Source organism: Notamacropus eugenii, chromosome 3, assembly GCF_028372415.1.
Source record: "Notamacropus eugenii isolate mMacEug1 chromosome 3, mMacEug1.pri_v2, whole genome shotgun sequence".
NCBI lineage: Eukaryota > Metazoa > Chordata > Mammalia > Diprotodontia > Macropodidae > Notamacropus > Notamacropus eugenii.
The window spans coordinates 302,887,511-302,911,214 of NC_092874.1; the positions used below are offsets into that span (position 1 = coordinate 302,887,511).

At 48.3% G+C, this 23,704-nt stretch overlaps 1 protein-coding gene across 4 annotated transcripts in view; it reads left to right on the plus strand.

The window, feature by feature from the left end:
* The window catches only part of PARVB (parvin beta), a 99,361-nt gene that overhangs the window by 42,284 nt on the left and 33,373 nt on the right, over nt 1-23,704 (plus strand). The window contains exons 1-3 of one of the 4 annotated variants that reach the window (XM_072596377.1): nt 849-1,008; nt 17,210-17,299; nt 19,736-19,806. In XM_072596377.1, the coding sequence (XP_072452478.1) occupies nt 855-1,008; nt 17,210-17,299; nt 19,736-19,806 (315 nt within the window). In that variant the 5' untranslated portion in view covers nt 849-854. Of the gene's footprint in view, nt 1-848; nt 1,009-4,680; nt 4,770-17,209; nt 17,300-19,735; nt 19,807-23,704 lie in introns of those variants that run through there. The other 3 variants (XM_072596376.1, XM_072596378.1, XM_072596379.1) reach the window with 3 other exon arrangements.

Here is a 23,704-nt window from a genome sequence, read left to right on the forward strand (position 1 = left end):
TTGATCTAGATATTTTTTGTGGGTCACAGACCTTTTGGCAGCCCAGTGAAGCCTGTGGATCTCTCTTTTGACCCATGTTTTTAAATAATCAAAGGAAATGCTCAGTCTCATTGAGAGGTTAGTAAAAATAAAGATGTATCCTTTTTTCCCATCCAAATTGACAGAACCCCTGAAATCTCTCCTGGGAACCCTTAGGGGTCTGTAGGAACGCCTGCTCTAAGGAACGTCCCCCTGGGAAGTCTGCCAGTGTCACCTCTGGCCACTTCTCTCCTGCTGTTTATCAGGTCACACTGGACATCCCAGTTTCTAGTTTCTATGTTTCATTTCCCTGTTGGACTGTATCTCCCTCAGCCCAGGCAGAGGATATTACACACAGTTGGAGGTTACTGAATTACTAAATTGATGGAGATTTGATGCAGTGGGAAGAAACCGGATCCCAATGCTGACTACTGACACTTAGTGTGTGTGTAACTCAGTTTCCTCTGCTGTTAAACAGGGGGCTCAGAGTTCTGAGCCTCTGAGGCATCTTCTAGCTCCAGGCCTAGAATCCTCTTGGACATCCTCTTGGCTAAGTATGTTAAACTTGGTCAAGGTCAGCACCAAAGTTCCTGGCATAGAAACGGTAAGGGAGCATTTCCCTTTTAGAGAAGTGCAAAAGGCCTTGGCACTCTCTCAGAGTGTGCAGACCTCAACTTCTGTATTTAATTCAAAAAAGATCAAATGAGTTTGGCTGTCCAGTCAAAGAGGGACTTTGGGATCTGTACTCAGCTTGCTGAACCAAGCAGAGAAGACAGATGAAAAGGACAAACTTTGGGAGGGCTGGACACACAGGAGACCCTCCTGACTAGAAGAGGATGGAGGTTCCCCGGACCCAGATCCAGGAAAGGCCCAGGGCCTGGAGCGGGAGTTGGCAGAGTCCAGTGATGGAACCCAGCCCACCCCTCTGCTTTCTTGGTCTTCAGTCTCTCCTCCTCTGGAAAACCAGCAGAAAATGCTTCCAAGGGGCTGGTGAGGAATTTAGAAACCTAAAACTGCTTTAGGAAAGGGAATTACTGTTGAAATGGCCAGTTCCTTAGACTGTTTGTTGAGTGTGTGCTATGGGTATCATGAAGGGGAAACAAAGGTGAGGGAGACTTGAAAGGGCACAGTCCCTGCCAAACTCCACACTGCCCTTCTCACTCTCCCTGCCTCCACAGTGCCTCTTCTGTATCACATGTACACGTCATCTCCCCAAGGGGTGCGAGGCCTGTTTCACTTCTGTCTTTGTGTCCTCAGGGCCTAGAACAGTGTCTGGTATATATTAAATGGGGGAGGGTGGGAGGAGAACAGTCATTTACGTAGCACCGGGCTAGGCACCTTTTACAGACATCATCTCATTTAAACCTCACCTCCACCCTGTGGGGTAGGTGCCGTTATGATCGCCATTTTACACGTGAGGAAACTGAAGCAGATAGTGGTTGGATGACTTGCCCAGGGTCATACAGCTGTTAAGCGTCTGAGACTAGATTTGAACTCATATCTCCCTTATTCTAGGCCAGGAACTCTATACGTTGTGGCGCCAGCTAGCTGCCTCAAATCAAAGCATATAGCCATTTTAGTCACTTTATTTGCATAATTTAAGATTTCCAGAATGGCTGTATGAACACATAGTTCTACCAGAAGTGTACTAATGTGCACATCTTTCCACAGCCCCACCAACACTGGTTTTTGACAGCTTTGCCAATTTAAGGTAAAACATCAGTGTGAGGAGAAACTTCAGGGTTGTTTTGATGTATATTTCTCTTATTATTCATGATTTGGAGCATTTTATGTGGTTATTAATTATTTATAGTTCTTCTTTTGAGAACTATTTTCTGATATGCTTAGCCTGCCCCAGACTGTCTGCTGATCTCCAATCTTGTGTCTCCAACTGCCTTTGAGACCTTTTAAACTGGATGTCCAGCAGACATCTTCAGCTCAATGTGTCTAAAACTAAACCCGTTAGCTTTCCCTTTAATTCCTCCCCCCCTTTCCTATCATCCTCTTAGTCCCCTAGGTTCCAACTATAGGTGCCATCCTGGACTCCTCACTCTTTTTCATTCTCCATATCAAAGGCATTCCTACGTCCTGGTGCTTCTGCCTTCACAGAATATTCCCCTTCTCTGGCACTCCTCTAACCATGGTACAGACCCTGGTCACCTCATGCCTGAACTATTACAGTATCCGCTGGGAGGTCTTCCTACCTCACATCTCCCTTTCCATTACATCCTCCATTCAGCTACTAAAGAGATTTTTCTAAAGCCCTGGTCTGACCGTGGCACCCCCTATCTCAGTGGCTCTCTAGATCCTCCAGGATCAAATAAAAAATGTTATGTTTGGCAAAAAAGCCCTCCAGAAACTGGCCCCCTCCCACTTCTCTGGTCTTCTCATACCTTGTGTCCCACCAGTTACTTTTCAGTCTTGGGATCCCAGCCTCTCGACTGTGCCATGAATGAGCGCCTCCACCTCTTGGCTCTGGGCATTCTCTCAGTCCCCCCAGACCTGGAATGTTCTTCCCCCTCCACTCTTCCTACTGCCCTCCCTGTCTTCCTCTGAGTCCCAACTCAAATCTCCCCTTCTGCAGGAAGCCTTCTGAACCCCTTTTAACTCCAGGGTCTTCCCTCTGGTCATGGTCTCTATCCTGTAGATGGTTTGCTTTGAACATAATTGTTTGCCTTTTGCCTCCCCTATTAGGTTGTGGGCTCCTTGGGTGCAGGGACTGTCTTTTACCTCTTTTTGTATCCTCAGAGCTCAGTACAGTGCCCCGCACACTGTGGGTGCTCAGTAAATGCTTATTGATTGATTGGTCTCTTTGGGAGGGGGGAGAGAGGAGCCCTTAGCCCTTTTTGTCAATTAATGGCTTAAAACTACATCTTCCCAAGTGACCAGAATGAGGTCACAGGGTGAGGCCAAGGGGGTACATGGGTGTGTTTGTGCCAGTGTTGGCCAGACCCTTGCTACTCCTCTGTCCCTGTCACTTGACCGTCCCACCTTGACTTCCTTGCCCTCCTTTGCCCTCCCACCAAGAAGTCCTGTAACAAATAATGGACAAGCCCCAATCTATGGGAAGCAATGAAAAGAGATTGGATTAGGGGGGACTTGGAGCCCACCTCACTCCCCTTCCCCCAGCTTTGCTGCTCCTCTGTGACTTTTAGGGTCTCCAGAGGCAGCTGGGTAGGGAAGGAAGATATCTGTTCAAATCCTAGATCAGACATTAACTAGTTGTGTGACTGTAGCATGTTACCTCTGCCTGCCTCAATTTCTTCATTTGTAAAAGGGGATAATAATAAACACCCACCTTGAGATTTGCAAATCTCTCTCCTGAGAGAAGGTAACATTGCTTCTCTCTCTCAGGAAAGAATCAGAGGGCCTTGTTCAAATACTACCTGGCTTGGTTTCTTCCTCTCTGGGGAAGTCCCTTCCCTTCTCTGAACCTCAAACTTCTCATCTCTAAAATAAGGGCTTAGACTAGATAACTTCTATGGTCCCTTAGCTTAGATTCCTGATAGGTCTTCAGTTTCCCCATTTGTTAAATTGAAGGCATCAGATAAAGTGATTTCTCAGGTTCCTTCCATTTCCATATCTTATGACTGGACCTCCAGAAATCCTACACAGATGTTACTGGGTAAATTAATTCACCCAGTTTTGGAACTAGTCTTCTGATTAGTAAGCGAGTGAATGTGGACTTTCTCTAGGCGTCTCCAGACACGGCCAAGTTTCCTATCCCATCTAATCCTCTGCCCAAACCATCTGGCCTTCTGCTCTGCCACCAGACCACCCTAAGCCCCTCCGTCTCTCCCCATGATTTCAGGCACAGAAGTCAAGTCAACCCTCCCATTGTCTTCCGGCCTTCTCTCTCTCTTTCCCCTGCCTATCCCTCTTCCTCTCCTTCTCCCTCTCCTCCCCTCCTCCTTCTCCTCTCTCCCTTTATTTTTCCCTTCCTCCCTTTCTTCATTTATGCTGTTTTCTAGAATGGGTCTGTGGATGTTGTTCTATGCCTCCCAGACCATCATAGACCCTCTTTCTGGGAGGGCTGCCTGTCTGTAAAGGCAAGACTATGCACTATCTATCTTTAAACCTCCTTAGTCTCTCCACTTTCTTTTAGGTTTTCTCTTTTCGAATGTTTGATTTCTGAAGTCATGGAAACAGAGTAGGGAAGAATTTGGGCACTTGTGAAATGAGGAAGTACTGTACACAGCAGATGTAGAGGAGGATTATTATTAGACGCCTTCCACGTAGGGCACAGGGTGCCCCATTTATTCTCAATCCTACAGGCTCTCGGCTTACCTGGAGCCTGGCTTTGAGCATGCCAAATGGAGGGTGAAGGGTTGCCCCAGGCCCCCAGCACCTGCTTGGCTTTGCCCAGGGCCTGGGGGTTTTGAAGACATGCCAAGGGAGTGGTTCCACCCTTCCTTCCTCATTTCCTTCTGTGTTGTGGGCTTCCTTCTTTTAGGGGTGAGCAGGGAAAGGAGGATGTGTGTGGCCTAGGGGATGGTTGCTGGGAGCCAAGATAAGGGTGGCATTTTGTATCATAATACAACAGCCTCGTCCTCCCAGGCTTGGGTTTTGTGTGACCTTCCTTCCTCAAGGGTTCCCAAAGAAGGTGTCTTGAAAATCGCAAGTCATGGTAGAGGCAGGGGCTCTGCTTCCCTGTGCATCTGGGCATCACTGTGGGTTCTGAGCCCGACTCAGACTCCTCTCTCATTCTCTGCGCCAAGCACCGGGCCTTCGGGGGGCCTCCCTCATCACCAGTGAGTTCTTTTGTTTATCCTTCTATTTGTAGAGTCTGCTTGGAGCTGACACCCTGCAGGCTCTGCCTCCCTAAAACTTTGTGGGGATCTGCAGGTTCAGGCTGGCTTCTGGAAGGGGTCTTGGGTCGCAGGCTTGGAGCTGGACCTTGGAGGCCATCTCTGTCTTCCCTCCATTACATGGATGGGGAAACTGAGGCATAGGGCATTGGCATGACCTTGGATTCTCAGTTTGGAAGGGGAAAGGACTTCTGAGACCACTGAGTCCAGCTGCCTCATTTTTCAGATGAGGAAGGTTGCTCAAGGCTACCGAGGTATAGAGCTGGACTCTTAACTTTGGCCTTCTGACAAACAATCCTGGCCCAGTTTGTGCTACCCCAGGACAGGGGCTCTCACGTCCCTAGACTGGGTCATTAAAACCATAAGGACAAGGCCTGCATTGACCCCTTGAGAACAAAGACCGTTCAGTGCTAGACACCACAGTTACTTCATTTTACAGAAGAGGAAACTGAGGCCCAGAGAGGCCAAAGGCTTTCTCCAGAGGCATGTCCTCCTTGGATTAGAATGAATAGCATGGCCAGGGCACTTGAGTAAGTAAGTGAGGAAGCATTCACTAAGCTCTTACTGTATACAGAGCCCTGGGCTGAATGCTGGGGTACAGAAAGAAGATTGTTCCAGCTCTGAAGGGGAGAAACCGTAAAGTGCTTTGTAGACCTTTCTCCTGGGAGAGCATGACAGTCATCCTCTTGTCTCTTAAAAGAGCCCTAGTTCTGGAGTCAGATGCCCTGAGTTCAAATATCACTTCTGACTCTTAGAACCTGGGTCATCTTGGGTAAATCCCTTAACCCTTCTGTGCTTCAGTTTCTCCCTCTGTAAAGTTAAGGGTTTGGATTGGCTGACCTCTGGGGCTCCTCCCGGCTCTACTATTTGTGGTTCTGGGGTATTTCTACCCAGCCATCAGGGCCTTGTTGATTGACTGACTGATGGACAGACAGATCTGGAATTTTAGTTTTGGGGAATTCCTTTGTGGGAAGGAGTGAGCTCAAGGGCCAGAAAACTATCAAAAAACCAACACAAATAGAAAAATGAGCCATTAGGCCAGAGTGTGATGGAGCCAGGCCTGAAGTCTCCTCTTTCCAGGATGGCTTAGGTCTTTCCTGTTCTCTGAGGACCTGTCCAAAAGGAAACCACTTATTCCCACTGAAAAGTTCCCTCCCTGGGAGCCAAAGCAGTAAACTGTTGGTCATGTAGGAGTTGGGAAAGAATCCCAGGGGCCCAGATTATAAAGCTATGCCTGCCAAAACTCAACAAGATGGCAGAGAATCTCCCTGGACTCTGTTTTATTTGGGGAGAAAAATGAGTTAGGGGTTTTATTAATTAATTGCCTGTGGTATACAGTGTGTACAGTGTGCTGGGGGAAATAGAAGAGTTTAAATAAGACAGAAGCCTTGTCCTTGGGGAGCTCAAAGGCCAGGAGCTAGAGAGTAAGCACCTTCTGTATGCAGAACCCTGTTCTGAGACAATGAAGAATTAGTCCCTCTAGTCATGGAGGACAGTTTAGTAGGAGAATGAAACAACATCATAAGGACCCATAGTTCTCACTGTTGATCAGCTGATTAACAAGTATTTATTAGATACCTACTATGTGCCAGGCACCATACTAAATATTGGAGCTACAAAGAAAGACAAAACTGGCCCTTGATCTCAAGGAAGGTCTGATGAAGAAAAAAAAGAACTGTTAGTGGTATGTAAGGCAAAATAAAAGTCTAGGCTCATAAATGTAGACCTGAAAAGGGCCTCAGAGGCTGACTAGCCCAGCCCCCTCATTTTACAGGGGGAGAAACTGAGGCCTATAGAATGGCTTGCCTAAGGTCATCTAGGTAAGATCCTAGGCCTAGGGCTGGAAGGGGCCATCAGAGGCCATCTAGCCTGGCCTCCTCATTTTATGGAGTGGGAAACTGAGGCTCAGGGAATTCAAGTGAATTGCCCAAAGTCACACAGATAGAGGCAGGATTTGAACCCAGATCTTCTGACCAAGTTATTGGGAATGGAGTGACAGGAGATGGAGCCACTGTACCAGAAAGAGGGATTTTCCCCCTCTCTGAAAATGGACAAAGCAAAGCAGAGAATTAAATATGAAAAAGCAAATAGTGTCATGGTCACTTGGAAGTTAAACCCTGGTCAGGATAATTCCCACTAAGCTGCTTTCACCAGGCATGCGATCCATCTGCCCTCCTGTGCCAGCCTCGGAGCAGGCCCTTTTCCTTTCCTTCCTTTCTGTCCCTGAATCTCCTGCAGCAAGGGAGAGGCAGGCCGGAAGGGAGTGGGGCAAGGAAATAGTGATGGGGGGCTGTCACGGCTGCCAGTGGCTAGCAATCCCTTGGGGATTTCAACTGGAAAGCTCCCTGGTGTTACCAGGGTAACAGAGAGGTAGGAGGCCAGAGGGCCAGACCCCAGGGAGTGCTGCTGCAGAGTAGCAATCCAGAGCAAGGACATGGCTGTGTAGTGGACAGAGCCAGGGGACCAGACCCAACCAGGCCCCTCATGTTCTTCTGATGAAAGGAAGCCAAAGGGGAGGGCAGCTGGGAGATGTTCCCTTACCTCTGGTCCCCAGCAAGAGGAAGTGTTTGGGGTCATAGTTAGACCTTCAAGGGACTGCCTAGTCCATTTTACGGCGAAGGAAACTGAAACCCATAAAGAAGTGACAGGATCCTGGGACCGTACACTTACTTAGCCTACAAGTCCATTTTACTGAAGAGGAAATTGAGGTCATAAAGAAGTGACTTAAGATCCTTGATCTGAGACTTGGAAGGAACCTTAAAGTCCATTGAAGACCATAGATTTTTTTTCTTTGTATTTTACAGATGAGGAAACGGAGGATCCACTAGGAGGCAGGCCTTTGTCTTAGCTTTCTCTCCACATTCAGTTTCTTAGGACCATAAGACCATGGCTTTAGAGCTAGAAGGGACCTTGTTGACCAAACAACCCAACTTTCATTTTATAGTTGAGGAAGCTGACTCTCGTAAAGGTTGAGTGACTTGTCCAAGGTGATACAGCAAAGGCAGGATTTCTGTCTCCTCCTCCTGATCCCCTGGCTCCTCTCCCCTCCCCTGGTTCATGTGCACCAGGCTGGTATGGATTGTGATTACGATTCTCCATAACTCATATAACCACCCTGCTCCAACAGAAGGTAGAGCTATCATCTGGGTCTTTGGAGTGGTTTTTAGATCAGAGCAGACATGCTCTGCAATAAACAGACAGACAGACTGATAACAAATACGTATTTGGCCAGCAGGGCCAGTCTCCCCAGGGGAATGCCTTCAAAGCCTGGCTGCTGCGCTGCTTGGGCTGTATAGATTCCTGGGACGCCCTTGGCAGAGAGCAGCCTCCAGGGGGCGCTGCGGTCCTGGCTTCGTGCACACCCAGGTCTTGAAATGATCTCATCCGATTTGTGTATTTCAGCTGCAGCTCCTTCTCCTCAAGTCAGTTTCATTCTTTAACATTTAATGTTTCATCTTTTGATTTTCTCCTCTGCCAGAGGAACACAGCCCTTCTGTAGATGCGTTAGCCAGCCTCGAATTGGTCCTGCCTCCCAGGAGCAGGAGCACGGCCCCCTTGGCTTTGGGCACCGCTTTCTTCTGTGTGGTCTCTATTAACGCTGCTCCCCGATGTTCTCTGCCTTCGGTGGCTTCATTAAAATGCGTCTTTTGCTTGAAATGAGCAGCTGATTCAGTTACTGCAGGACCGCAAGGGTCCTCATCCCAGCTTGCTGCTGCCCTGTGGCTCCACTTATGTGGGATGTAATACTGAGTCGTCCCTGCTTTTAATTATTAGGAGTATTGATGCACCCTCTCCCATGAAGCTTCTTTATTAAACTACTTTGTGATTATGTGTCCTTCATCTGTCTAGGCCTCAGTTTTCCCATCTATAAAATAAGGGAGTTGGGCCTGGAGATGACCTCTGGGGTATATCCATTTGCAGAATGAAGCAGTGGCCCTATGTCACCTGGAAGGGCCCTCTCAGCTTGTAATCAATGGTTTTCTTAGTCAGATGAGGCTAGTGGTTTATCTTTGTGACCTTATTCCTTGGGCCTCAGTTTCCCAAGAGAGACAGTGCAGTAGATAGAGTCAGGGGTCAGGACACTAGCTGTGTGATCCTGGGCAAGTCATTTCACTCTGTTTGCCTCAGTTTCTTCATCTGTAAAATGAGCTGGAGCATCTCTGCAAAGAAAACCCCAAATGAGGTTATGGAGAGGTGGCCATGACTGAAACAACAACAGCCGAAGAAAATCAGGCTGTTGGACAGGATACCATCAGAGGTCTCTTCCAGTTCTAGACTTCATATTCTTGGTCAGAATCACTGGATTGCAGATCATGGAGCCTCTGTTTCCTCATCTGCAGATGGAGTGGGTTGGAGCAACTGGCCCCTGGGCTTCTGCCGCCATGTTGTTTTGGTGGTTGCCTGGGATTCAGATGACCCAGCAGCCCCGGGAGGCTTGCTGCTGATTCTCCTGTCTTTTCTCCCAAAGTTGCTTTTTCAGAGAAAGTAATTAGGGCCAGGTGAAGTGTGCTGCCTTCCGAGCAAGTTAAACATAATTGCCAATTTGTTATGATAGAGGCAGATGCAATGCATTGATTAATGGGTACTCAGAAGGAGGGCGACAGCTGCTTGTCCAAAGGGCCAGGGGGGAGCTGTTGGGTCAGGAAGAACAGTTTAAATGAAATTACCTACATTCCTGTGTCATTTCTTGGGTCTGGGAGCCATGGGGAGCTTCTCACTGACAGGTAAATGGACTGAGTGTGTGGAAAGACTTTGATCTGAGGTGATGGCAGAGGCTGGGAGGCAGGTGATGATAATCCAGGACCTCTCTGAGGGCACATCCCTGGGCTGTTGGCCCCAGTGATACCCATGGGCACTTTGGGGGCCCTGGATCCATGCCCTTGATAGATGCTTGCAGACCTCAGCGAGATCTGTGCCAGGTAGTGGGGGACCACTTTGTAATGGTATTTAACTTGGAGTCATAGGAACTGAGTTCAAATCTCAGCCTTTGATCACTTGTCAGGTCACTTGTCAGTCAATAGTCAACAAGTATTCGATAATTAGTCAATAGTATTCAATACAATAGTAATAAATAGTTAATAAGTATTCAATGCATCATTAAGTATTTATCCTGCCCCAGGTCCTGAACTACGTGTTGGGGATACAGAGACAGGGAATGGAACAATCTCAACCCACCAGAAGTTTATATTTTAGTGAGGAAGACAGCAAATACTTAGGAGTCTGTATGAAACACATACAAGGTGAATAAATATAAAGATAGATTAGACAATGAAAAAGAAGGTTTCTTGACAGGGAAGAAATTAGCAGCTTGGAAGGGGAATGGCAGGGAAAGGCATCAGGCAGAAAGAGGAGGGAGGGCATTCCAGGCATGAGGGATGGCCAAAGTATGCAGAGGTATGGAGGCAAGAGAGGAGGAGTGGTATGTGAGTCCTAGTGAAGAGGTCAGTTTAGTTGGATCTTGGTGTGAAGGTTGGGGAGCAGTGTTTAGTAAGGGTCAAAAGATGATTTGGAATCAGATTATATAGGACTTTCAAAGCTAAGCAGAGGCATTTACATTTTATCCTGGAGGCAACAGGGAACTCCAAGGTGATTGAGTAGGAGGGGTACCATGGTTGAGTGTTGGGCTGATGGGAATCACTTTGACAGACATCTGTAAGATGGATCAGAGGATGGTAGGATGTGGGGCTGGGGGAGCTAGAAGGAGGCTGTTGTGATAAAAATAGGGAGAGAGAAGGAGGTCCTGAAGTGAGGTAGGAGATGCTTGAGTGGCGAGGAGTCAGATATGAGGGATGCTATAGTGACAAGAAAGGCAAGGGATTGTGGGGCTAGGGAGAACTCTAGCCTTTCAGTGTCTTTGCTGTTACTGGCCTTCTCCCCACTGTTCCATGGGCCTTGAGCTCTGTGGCCCAACAGATGAGGCTTCCAGGTGGTAATGATGTCATATCCTCTCCTACTCCTCCTCCCGGGGCTCAAATATCTCCAGGTCCTTCAACCTCATGATTGGGTGTACTGAGGATGATGGCTCATCCACATTCAGAAGTGCTTCTGAATGACCAGAGAATAGATAGCCAACACATGTTAAGTACATTTTCTTCTCCATGTTCATCTGGTCTGTGATCTCAGCCATCCCAGAGTTCCCTCCTGTCCTCCTGTGCAGATCACAGCCCATCTCTGTCCCTCCCAGGCCCTGCTGCAAGGTATCCACTCAGTGTGCCTCAGACCTTGCAAATCGGTTTCTCCAGCTGACCCCTGGGTCCCTTTACGCTTTCTCTCTGTTCACACACATGACCTTAGCTTTGGCCCTCATCACCTCTTTCCTTCTAGCTGATGTCCCTGACCCAAATCTCCCCATTCTCCATCTCATCTCACACCCTGTTGTCCCTTACTGTCTTTTCTTCCCGTTACGCATTTCGCTGATGGCCACTTTGACTCTCCTCCAGAGTCCTCCATTCACCATCTGGTTCTGCATGGTCACCCTGACCCCATGCCTCTCCTCTGGGCCATGTTCTTCTTTCTCCTAGGGCAACTCTGTTGTACGGCAGCTCCGGTAGATTCTTTCTAAAGAATTAAATTTTGTTTTGTTTTCAATTCTGTATTCTCTCCCTTCTGCCTCTTTCCTGCACCTCCTCCTTCACTCCCCCACCTTGAGAAATCAAGAAAAACAAAACCCCCGTTACAGACAAATTTGTCAGGCAAAATAAATGTCTACGTTGGCTATGTCCAAAATGTGTTTGTGTGTGTACGAACATAAGCATAAATGTAATTATGCGTACGTTTGTGTACACACACACACACGCACACACACACACACACACACACACACACACACACACACACACACACACACACACACACACACCCCTCAGTTGTTGTCTTGATTTATTGATTATGAAGAAAGAGTCTGACTCCATAGGACAAAGTGTCCCTCACAGGCTTTTTGACAGCAATTTTAACCAGTCATGATAGAGGGCTTTAAAAAGACCTTTGCTAACATCTGATACTCACAGCAACCCTGTTGTTATCTCCATTCTACACCCGAGGGAACTGAGGCTGGTCATACAGCAAGGATCTGAGGCAGAATTTGAACTCAAGTCTTCTATCCACTGTGCCACCTAAGGTCTCCCATCTGTATGCCACAATCGTGCAGGCTACCAGAACAGAACTGAACCTGACTCAATGTCTTCCCCATCCCTGTCCGCACCTGTCCTCTACTGATGATAAACATCAGGGAAGGGCCAGAAGAGAGAGGGGGTCCATCAGTGACTGGAAATGAAGGGCCTGAGTTTCTCAGCAGAATGTCGGATGAGGCGACCTCGCCATTTCTTTATCAGGCCCTAGGAGATGACCTTGACGAAACACTTACCGTCTGAGCTCGGGTTTTCCTCCTCCCACCATTTATCCAAAAGGGCCCAAAGGGTTCTTATGAGGACAGTGCTTTGTAATCCTTAAAATGCTATAGGAAAGGGGGAGCTGGCATGTGGAGCTTTATTTTGCCTCTAAGAATAAATTGCTAACTTTTCAGAGATTTATTTACCATCCCATTTAGGCCAGGGAGGAAACAAATTGGACAAGCTGACCTAGTTGGCTCACAGTCTAAAAAAAGTGAACAGATGACTCCCAGTGGCTGCCTTGGACCTCCCTGGGGCTGGGCCTTTGAAGGGGGGTTGATGGGGCCTGGCTGGTGGTCAGTGCAAGCACGGAAACCTCTTCTTTGATCCGTCCTACGCACTCATTTTTTTCTCTGTTTTTAACATTTGTCTGTTTACCACAGAGACAAGGGGAAAAACCAGTGTCTTGTGTTTGCAGGAGTGATTTGTTAGCTCTCTGACGGACACCAATTGCTTTTCTTGGCCATTCTCTGATTTAGGGGGATAGAGCTGCTGGCGTTCACCACACCCAGGTCCCCCTGGGATAAGGGATCAGATGGACCCATCCCCAGGCACCGGGAGCTGACAGCTGGGTGATTGTACCAGGCAGGAGCCAGTCCTTTCTGGAGAAGTCTGGGGCTGGCTGCACACCCAGCCCCTATAGTGTGGCCTCTCTCCACACGTGGCTGCATCTGTACTGATGGCCTACTTGTCATTCTGGAGCCATCCTGGAGATGTGCTTTCTCCACTTGTCTCCTCCTGGTCCAGGCCAGCCCATGTAGCCTGGGGCACTGTGAAGGAACAGGCTGTTCTCAGATGTGCACATTGCCACAACCTAGTCTCACTTTGTAGGTGTTCTTGGCACGTTGTGAACACATCCAGTATAAGTGGGCTGCAGTCCATCCTGGGGTCTGTTGTTTCTTGGGATAGCCAGCCATCATCAAGGAGAGGGGGGATGAGACCTTGAAAGGGAAAGTCTTGGCAGGAGATGTTGGGGTGACACAAGTTACCTGTACACGTGTCAAGGGTGGGACCTGAAGGAATTTCACCCATCTGGGAAGAGAAAGCAATCTGTCGAGAAGCTTCTAGATGCCAGGCACCATGCTAGATGATGAAATGGCCCCTACTCTCAGGGAGATGACATTCTAGACTCCATCTGAAGGGGGATTTCAGATTAAGAGAAGAACTTTCTAATGATTAAAACTCTCTGAAAGCAGAAAGCGGTGACTTTGTGGGGTAGTGAGTTGCCAGGCATTGGGAGGTATTCAAGCAAGTGCCACGTTGGTGGTAGATAGGTGGTGAAGTGGACAGAGCTCTGGACCTGGGGTCAGGAAGACCTGAGTTCAAATTCTGCTTCAGACTTTAGTTGTGTGACCCTGGGCAATTCACTTCAACCCTGTTTGCCTCAGTTTCCTCATCTGTAAATGGGGATAATAATGGCGCCTACCTCCCAGGGTTGTTGCGGGGGTCAAATGAGGTATATGTTAAGGGCTTTGTTATCCTTAAGAATGTGTAGACTCAGGGTATGGGAGAGTGAGGGAAGAGGCAGTGTGGCTTGGTGGGGAGAGCCCTGGATTTGGAGTTGTGGGCTCATGGTTACTGTTGGTATGACCATAAGCAAGTGACTCTTTTTGTCTGGGCCTCAAGTCCCTGATCTGCCTCTTGCCACCCTCACTGAGCTGGGCCCCATGACCTCTCTCTTCAGTGCTCACAGCTGATGCTTGGACAATGCGTGGTGAATAACTGTTACAGGATTACTTACAGAAAGCACAAAAGGTTCCCCCCGGGGTCAGCTAGGTTTCTTTTTGCTAGTTTGTCCCCTGTAAAAGCCCTGGCATGGCTAGATATCAGCTCTGAAGCTCTGCCTCCCACAGGGATACCTACTGGAAGTCTTCATACCCTTCAGGGCCTAGCTCAGATGCTGCCTCTTCTGTTAGACCTTCCTTGATCTCCCTTACTCCTCAGATTTTCACTGATGACCAGAGGAGAGGCAGGAATGATGGGCTGTGACCAGTTTCAGAGTTCCTCGGTGGCCTGGGGTTTGGCCACTTGATTCTTGACTTTGAACTTGGAGACACACCCAGGTTCAACCTTCTTCTCTACAGAAGAACCTGTTGGCCAGGTTGCGGATGGACAGGAGCTTGGGGATTTGCAGATGCTACAAATCTGGGGGGGGTGGGGGTGGGAATCGGTGGCTGATTCACCAAATGACAGAATCAGAACTCTGAAAGACCCCCCCAGGCTGGAGCAGTAGCTTCCCAGGCTGGAGCAGTAGACTGAATTTAATGAGGTAGAATCAGAGGCCATGGGCACTGTGTGGGTGAAGTCTTGCATTGTGGACCAGATTATGCACCGGTCATCCAGGATTGGGGGGATGTAGCTAAGTGACGATGCACATAAGGAAGGCCAAGATTGGACAGGGCAGCATGTAAGGGGATAGCCCTGAGGCCATGTGGGGCATCCCAATCTCCATTGTGTGACCAGACCCAAATCAATTCACTTCTACATTTAAAATGAGATGTTTTAAGATACTACCCATAAAGAGCAGACTGTGGCCTGAGGGCTTGTGCAAGGCAACAACCACTCACTGTCCAAGGGTCCAGCTTGTAGAGAGGAGGTTCAATGAGGGCCTTCTTTGGGGGGGGTCCCTTTTTATAAATATAGGATTGCATTCTCAGTCATCTGGCCACGGTGGCAGCTTAAAAGGCCTAGAGGTCAGGAGCACCTAGGGGCTCAATTCCCACCTGTGGACTAAAGCCCACAATTCCCTTGTCCCAGAGACTTTGAAGGCTGCTGCAAAATGTTTGACACCACAGAAGTGGCATCAGTAGACATGGTGGTTGTGCTCAATCACACGTGGCGCTCGTGTTTAATAAGCTGTGGATGGGCATCCTCCCAAGAATGATGGTCCAAACCGAGGAAAACAAAACAAGCGAGTGTTCCCCACGAATCACGTAGCCCAAGAAAGAAGGGCCAAGAATCTGTCTTTGAACTTGTGTAACCCCTGGTGTAGACCAAGCATGGTTCTGTGAAAGGTTGTCAGCTGCTGAGACTGGAGAACTGTTAGACGTGACTCCAAGAATATGGCTGTTTCCTGGCTCTGTACTCTCAGGCTCTTTGGCAAATGGACCAGGGCCTTTAAACCAAAATATTCCTGAGATTTGAGTGGAAACCCACAGGCCTGGCAGGCCGTAAACTCTTGGGGAAGAGAAATGCAGGGTCCAAAGAATTCTTTTTCCAAAGCCAAGCTGATCCTTTGAAGGGAGAACATCCAATTTATAATCATGGACAAGGCCTGGGCTCTTTGAATGGGCAGTAATCGTGCATTCTCCTCCTCAGTCATCAATAGTTAATGTTTATATAGCCCTTGAGGTTGGGAAAGTGCTTTCCATCGGCTGTCTCATTGATGCTCAACAGCCTAGGAGGTAGATGTGGATATTATTCTCATTTCACAGATGAGGAAACTGAGTCGGAGATAGGCAGGAGCCTGATCTAGTTTTCCATCCTAGAACTCTTCTCTTTTTAGAGGGATGAACTCTCAGGCCATTCCAGTGTCATCTTTGATGTTCTGTGTTCCAGGAAACCTTCTCACTGCCGTGGAATGACCTCCGCTCGCCTCTGAGGGCCTTTTTTCAATGGTGGGATCTGATCCAGCCTGTGGCCCACTTATTCTTTTTTAAAAACTGCAATCTCTACCTTGATTTGGAATTTAAAATGAGGCAAGAAATTCAACAATTCAACTAAATAAGTATATATTAAATACCTACTGTATACCAAGTACTTTGCTAGTTCCTAGAGATACAAAGACAAAAGTGAAAGTCCCTGTGGTCAAGGGGCTTGCAGTGAGGATACAGCACTTACACAGACGTGTAGAGAGAAAAGACTTTGTGAGGGAAGGGGAAGCCCCAGCGTCTGGGGAAAACAGGGAAGACCTTGGGTAGTCATTGGCTCCTAGCTTGGGATTTCAACCTATCAAGCATTTATTAAGTGCTTACGGTGTGTAAGGCATCAAGTTTGAGAGATACAGAGCTAAAACAGAAAACTATCCTGCCCACAAGGCACCTACATTCTACCCAGGGAGGTAAGGCAACAGGGGCATGACTTTTTTCCCCTGATCCTTTCTCCTTCTCTTCCTCCTCCTCCTCCTCTCTCTTTCTTCCTCTCCCTCTCTCTGTCCCCCATCTCCTCTTTCTCCTCTTTCCCCCCCTTTTCCCTTCCCCATCTCTCTCCTCTTCTTCCCTCTGTTCCCTCCTCTCCCCACCTCCCTTCTTCTCTCCTTCCTTGCCCTTGTTTCTTCCTCTTTTGGCATCTCTCCCCATGTTTCTTTGCAGCCCTGACTCAGCCTCAGGCCTGCCAGCATCTATGGGCTGCAAGCTGGACCCTGAAGAAAGAAGAATCCAGCGTCTCCCCTTGGCTCACCTAGGATGGGTCTGTCCGTTTGTCCTCAGAAGAGCCTTTTGCCTCAGAGAGAGGACTGGCAAGGGGGCTAGATGTTTACAGTTTGCAGTGTCCTTTGTAACTAGTTTTATATCCGTAAGTTAGGGATGGAACCAGGGCTGGGACCTTCATTAGCACAGGAATCTGCCAGTGAGGAAACTCTTTCCCTCTAGCCATGCCTCAGTTACACTCAGAGGGCTACCAGGGGCCTGAGTGCTCAGTGGCTTCCTTGGGATCTCAGAGGCAGGTCTCAGAGGGCTTCCTGGTTATGAGGCTGGCTATCCAGTCCCCACGCCACATCTGCAGCTCTCTATAAATTATTGTCAGCCAATGTTATTTATTTTTGAGTGCCACGCAGTTCATCCTTTTGAAGCCAGCAGCTGTGGCTGCCATGGAATCTGATGTGGCCAGCCTCCAGAGGTCCTGCTCTCACTTCCTTCACCCACTGCCTGGGTGACCTATTCCCTGTGCCTCCCCGCCCCCCTCCCCCTTGTTCCTTTAGCCACATTTCATTCAGGAGTGTCTGCCATGTTGTCCTTGGGCTCACAGCTCTTTTCTCTGGTCTTTCTCTCCTGACAGTGAGTGACCTCCAAGAAGAGGGCAAGAATGCCATCAACTCTCCCATGACACCTGCCACAGTGGACATCCACCCCGAGGACACCCTCCTGGGTACGGTCTGCGCTTCTGTCGCCTCTTTATTGGCCAGGAATGTTTCTGTGCCTGGGAAGGGGCTGGAGGGTGGGGGACAGGCGAGACTGGGACCAGAGAAAGAACTGATTTAAGGCTGTGACGGTCACTGTGCTGAGTGCTGGGGACAGAAATGCAAACAAGACAGACCTGCCTGCCCTCAGGAGCTTACCTTTTAATGGGAGGAGCCGCAGAGAAAGGGGAGTTAGAAAGCAAAGGGCAGTGGGGTTGGGACAACAGTGGAAATTCGAGAAGGTGAGGAGTAATAAAAGAATTTCTTTAGGGTTAGGAAGACCTGAGTTCAGATTCTGCCTCAGACACTTCCTCCCTGTGTGACCATGAGCTTTAGTTTCCTTGGGGGAAGAGGAGGGCATTGGGCCAGGCAGCCTCTGGGGCCCCGTCTAACTCTCAGTCAATGATCCTGTGATATCTCATGCTGCGTATCATCATGCAGCCAGATCTGGAGCTGGGAGCCACCTCATGAGCCAGCTGGTTCATCTCTCTCATTTTACAGATGGGGAAACTGAGGCCCAGAGAGAGGGAGTGACCAGTGCCACAGCTCTGAATCTTCCTTCCTTGTTCTCAGACTTTGCTTGGGTTGGCTGCTACTGGTTCTTCTCTCCTTCCTTTTCCAATGCTGTTTAGCCAGATACCTCGCTGGGTCAGGGAGGGTGCTCCCAGGCTTCCTCGTGGCCCTGGACATCTCCTGTAGGAGGTGACTGCCTTTTTGTAGCCAGTTGTCATCAGCACAAACAGCAACAGCCCTTCAGGTTTAGAGAGCATCCCCCCCAACCCAGGGGGATCTTAACCCATTTTACAAAAGTGGAAGCTGAGACTCAGGGCATGTAACTTGTCCAGGGTCACAGTGACTTGCCAGTGTCTGAGGCAGAGTTAGTGCTCAGGTCTTCCTGACTCCAAGCCCCTCAACCCTATTGAGGCAGAGGCTCTTACTCTCCCTCACCCAAAACGAATAAGGTTTTTGTGGTTTCTTGAACTAGAGACCTTAAGCTCGTGGAGTGGCCTATGAGTTTCCAAACACCGTCCTCAGAGTAAATCCCACTTTTCTCCTGCTACAGTGTCTTGTGATGACCCCAAGTCCAGCCACAGCTGTGTGGATGGAAATGAGCCTGGGAATGCAGGCGGCTTCTTGGCCCCTGGATGGGTGCCAACATGGGCCCTGCTGCTGCCTGGGATTGAGGGGACAGCCCTATGCCTCTCCAGAAAGCATGGTTTGGGTTTTAGTCTCTGTACCCCTGTGGGCGCTGGGTCCCCAAATGACCCTGCAGAGCCCTTCCCACTGGAGGTCCACAGAGGCATGGGTTGGGACCCAGCATTCATCCCAAATCCTTTTATAGGAGTCTATTTCCTAAGTAGTTCCTCACCTTTCTGCCTTTGGGGGGAAACAGGAGGTAGAAGCCAAATCACTCCCATTTTATGGTTGAGGAAACTGAATCTGAGAGGCTTATAAGGGACTTGTCCAAGATTACACTAGTGATTACACTTTACTATCTGAAGTAGATTGTAAACTCAGGGCTTCCTTATGCAAAGTTGAGCACTTATTCTTAGAAATAAGTTTATTCATTTATTACAGCTAATAAATAAAATTAGCCTCTCAGCTACCCCATTGTTTCTCTCTCTCATTTCTCCTCTTCCCTCTCTCTCTCTCTGGGAGGACCCTGAGAAGCCACTTAGTCCAACCCCTTCATTTTACAGAAAATGAGGCCCAGAGAGGTGACAAAAGGGGAGTCATAGCTAACATTTATATAGCACCTACTATGTGCTGGGTGCTCTACATTATTATCTCATTTGATCCACATACCAATCCTGTGAGGTTATTATCCCCATTTTACAGACAAGGAAAATGAGGCAAGCAGAGGTGAGGTGACTTGCCCATGGTCATGTAAGTGTCTGAGGCTAGACTTGAACACAGGTTTTCCTAGTGCTCTGTCCACTGAAAGACTGAGTGGTGCTGTGCACAGAGAGCTGGCCCAGGATGACTCCAGGAAGATCTTGAGTTCAAATTTTGTCTCAGATGCTCACATAATTTCCCTCAGCCTCAGGTTCCCCATCTGTAAAGGGGGTATAATAATAGAACTTAACTCTCCGGGTTGCTATGAGAATCCACTAAGATAATGTTTGTAAAAGCACTTTGTAGACCTTAAGGCTATTACTGTTATCATCATCAGGGCTAAATACTGCCTAGCTCTTTTTGGAAAAGTGAGCGCTTTGCAGATGGGGTCAGATTGGCCTGGAGCCAGGTGGTCACATGCCTGGCCTATGCGCATGCCCCCACTGAGACCATGCCTCATGGCCTCCCTTGCCTTCTCAGCTTCCTGTTCATTTTTTGGGGGGCAGGAGGTGCAGGTGGGGAGAAAAGGGGGCTGGTTCTAACTGTGGGTTCCTTTTGTAACCTGGCAGAAGAGAATGAGGAGCGGACGATGATTGATCCCACCTCCAGGGAAGACCCTAAGTTCAAAGAACTGAACAAGGTAGGTGGAGACTTGCATTGTTGGATGACCCACAGCATTGACCATCCCCTCAAGGGGCTATCCCTTCTTATCTGGGTGGTCTTGGTTAGTCTTTTAAATTCCTGGCCTCAGTTTCCCTCCTCCTCTGTGAAGGCCTTTACAGATACCTTCCAGCTTTGCATCTATGATCCTTTGGCAAAGCTCTGGGATAGGTGCCAGGATATGAGAGGTGAAAACATGAGAGGATCTCTGCCCCTAGTAGCTTCTTGGAGGGGTGAGGAAAAGTGTGAGGCTAGGGAGAGGTACGGGGACATGGAATCCCACCCTGCACACTGGAAGGGATGGTAGAAGCTGACTAGCCCAGCCACCTCATTTTACAGATAAGGAAACTGAGGCCCATGGAAATCAGTGTCTCCTCTGATGGAGTATAAGCTCCTGGAGGCAGGACCTGGGCCATCTTGGACTTCATCCTCAGCAGCTCCACAGGCTCCCTGGGAGAGGAGGAGGAAGAGCAGTTCTGCCAGCTTTGGAGCATCCAGTTTCAGCTGGCCAGGACCTTGGAGCATGAAGGGGCTGCCCATGTGCATTTTGACTGTAGGATCTTCTTATTTATAATATTGATAACAGTTGTTAGCACTTCTGTAGTGCAAAGCAGTTTACAAAGATTGCTCTAGCCTCACAACAACCCTCCTTGGGTGCTATCATCATCCCTAATCCTCATTTTATAGATGAAAAGAACTGAGGTAAACTTAGAGGTGAAGTGACTTTGGGCGGTTGGTGCTATCATCATCCTTTATCATCATTTTATAGATGGGGAAACTGAGGCAGTCTAGATGAAGTGACTTGCCCAGGGTCACACAGCTAGTAAGTGTCTGAGACTGGATTTGAACTCAAATCTCCCTTATTCCCAGTCCAGGGTTTTCCATTGTTTAGTTATTTACACCACAAACACTTAGCTGTGTGACCCTGGGCAAGTCACTGGAAACTTTCCCTTCTTATTTTTGTTTTTTCTTCTGTAAAATGGGGCTAGTGATGTCTGCCCTGCCTCCCTGCTGGGGCTGCTGTTGGCTCTACAGACTGTAGAATATTAATTAATTAATTAATGTTGTTGCATTAGAGAGTCTAATTGTCAGATCTGAAGGGCCTTTCGAAGCCATCTGGTCCAACCCCCTCATTTTACATTTAACTGAGGCCAAATAGTTGAATAGGTAAGAAGTGGTTGACCTGGGATTTGAACTCAGGACCTTGGACTTTGAATCCCAGTTTTTTTTTCCCCAACAGCCCTGCTTTGGGGAACAATGACCTTTAAAAAGACAAGTGAGTGGGAGGCCTGATTCGTTCCTACTTTGTTGTTATGTGCTGTTTATTTTTATTTGTGAAGCATCTGTAGCTGCTTTGCACAGTCTTTAAGGAGCTGGTTTGATTCCCTGGCTTTGAAGAGTGTCGTCACATTTGATGGTTGTTTATCCTCAAGAACAGGCAGGCCGAGGCTGTCAGCACGTGGGTGCTCCATGGGTGCTCATGGGTGTGTGTGTGTATGGGTGTGCAAGGGGCGTGAGTGAGAGTGTGGGGACAAGGCAGCCACAAAGCCCTTCAGGCCCTTTCCACGCACACCTCTTAAATATCCATCCAGGGAGATAGGAAACTTCCTGAAGATCCGGCTCCTGCCTCACAGTGTCCAGTGTGATAGAGCGCGGTGACTGCCCCCCAGGGGTACCGGCAGGAATGTTGCATCGACTGCAGCACAACCACATAGTATTTATATGAAAGTTTCTCTGTGCATGTGTGAGTATTGTGAGCTGTGTAAAGTTGGAGACATCTCCCCTCCAAATGTTCATGTGGTCTATTTAGGCCCAACCTGTGCTGATTTAATTCTCTCCCTCTGCCCCTTTTCTCTACCCCTGTATCCTCTGGCCCAGAGAAGGCTGTCTTCTTGCTTCCTGCAGCAAAGGGACAGAGCCACTCTGGCATTTGGAAATATTGGGTTCAGAATTCCGTGGAGTAAAGGACAGCAAAAGTTGTTAGATCCCCTTTGATGACATTACCCCTTCCCCAGGTCTGCCTGTATCTCTGAGAGTCATCTGCATTCTGTAGAAGATCCCCGGGGGCAGTTTGGCTAAAATGAAAATAGATTGGACATATCTTTTGTTTTCGAGGGGGCAGGGCATCTCTCACTCTTCAGATCAGATAAAATCTATGGGAAAAATGCCTTCCTATTTAATAAGCACTTGGACAGCCAGAACTGTAATTAGTGCCGCCACCAACAGGCTTCATAATTCTCTATTCCTCCATTTTGGGCGCGGTAAGGCATGGAAAAGAAGCAGCCTCTGGAAGGAACCATGGCCTCTTGTACCTGGGGGCACCAGGGATGCAACACCCACCCGAGTTTCAGAAAGAATCATTGAGATGTCTCTCATTTATTGTGATAAAGCTTGTATCCTTCCTTAGTGGATCTAAAGTGGGATGCTTAGCGTGCATTTGAAAATGATTAAAACACGACTCTCCTGGCTCTGGGGGGAGGCAGACTGTGGAACCCCATTGTAATTCAGAAAGGACTAATGGAAAAATCATGTTTTATTCTGGTTCAAGTGGCCCCAGGAGCCACTTAATGTGTAGCACATGAAGCCTTTGCCAAAGACGTGAGAAATAGAGGTATAAGGCATTCTCCTTCATCCTTCAGGTAGAGAAGAGGCCTGCCTGGAGAGCAATAAGTTGTCTCGAAATAATAATTGGTGTCCTCTTTTCAAAAAGTAATATGTAAAATGGTTATTGGAAGAATGGATGAGACCCAGAGCTACAAGGGACTGTGGAGGGCCTCTGGCCACACCCTCCATTTTACAGAGGAGGAAACTGAGGCCCAGGGAGGGGAGGGGATTTAGGATATAGGTATAGACCCTGGAAGGGACATTAGGGGCCATCTAGTCCAACCTTCTCATTTTACAGATGAGGAAACTGAGGCCTTCTTTCTCTGTAATGAAGGCTAGTTCCATTGAGTTATCTGAAAGAATAAAATTGTTCTGATCCAGCCAGGATACCTGGCAGATTTGGACTAATAATCTCTGCTTGTAGCCCTTCTTCTAATTCAGTCTGAAACATTTATTAAGCACCTACTAAGCACATATAACTAATAATCCTAGGCTACTGTGATTGGGAGAAGGGGGAGTGACCTGTGGCTCCTGCAGTTTGGCCTCATTCCTCCTCTTCTCTTGGCCCACCCTTCCCACAAGGCTCGCCTTCTTTCCTCCAGCCCTTTCTATCCCTTTTCTCTCATTAACCTGAGAGCCCAGACAGCTAGACAAGCCCTGTAAGGAGGCTTGGCAGAGACATCTACTTTTTATTACTTAGAAAATATCCACAGAGAAAGGTCAGATTTTAAATTCAGCATGTGTGTATGTGTGTGCGCTTACAGGTACGTGCACACGTATGTGTGTGGGTGTGCTGAGGGGGGCACTGCAGGTCAGGTGGCCAGCTGGAGCGACATTCCCTCCCTGACAGCACAAGGTGTGTTGTTTGTCCCTCCCTGCCCTTCGCTGTCCCTGAGCTGAGCTGGCCACGGGCTTTCTTCGTCTTTACTCTAGTCTGCTCTCCTGTGTACTTGGGAGGTCTCTGTGATTTACCTTGTGGTTGATTTTGTGAGAATGAGTCTGCTTTCCTTCTAAAGGCATGCATACTCTAGCTCGCCCTGGCTCAGCCTCTCTTCCTCTCTCCCTCCCTTTTTCTGTCCTTTTTTTTCTATGTCTCTGTCTACATCTCTGCTGCTTGAAAATTTCCTCGAATCCTAGGGTTTTATTTATTTTTCTTTCGAATCTGGAAGGGATACTAACAGCCACTTAGTTCACTCTCCCTCCACTGTACATAGGAGGAAACAGATCTTGAGGAATCCAATGACATTGTCACTTGGTCCTTGAACCCAGGGCTC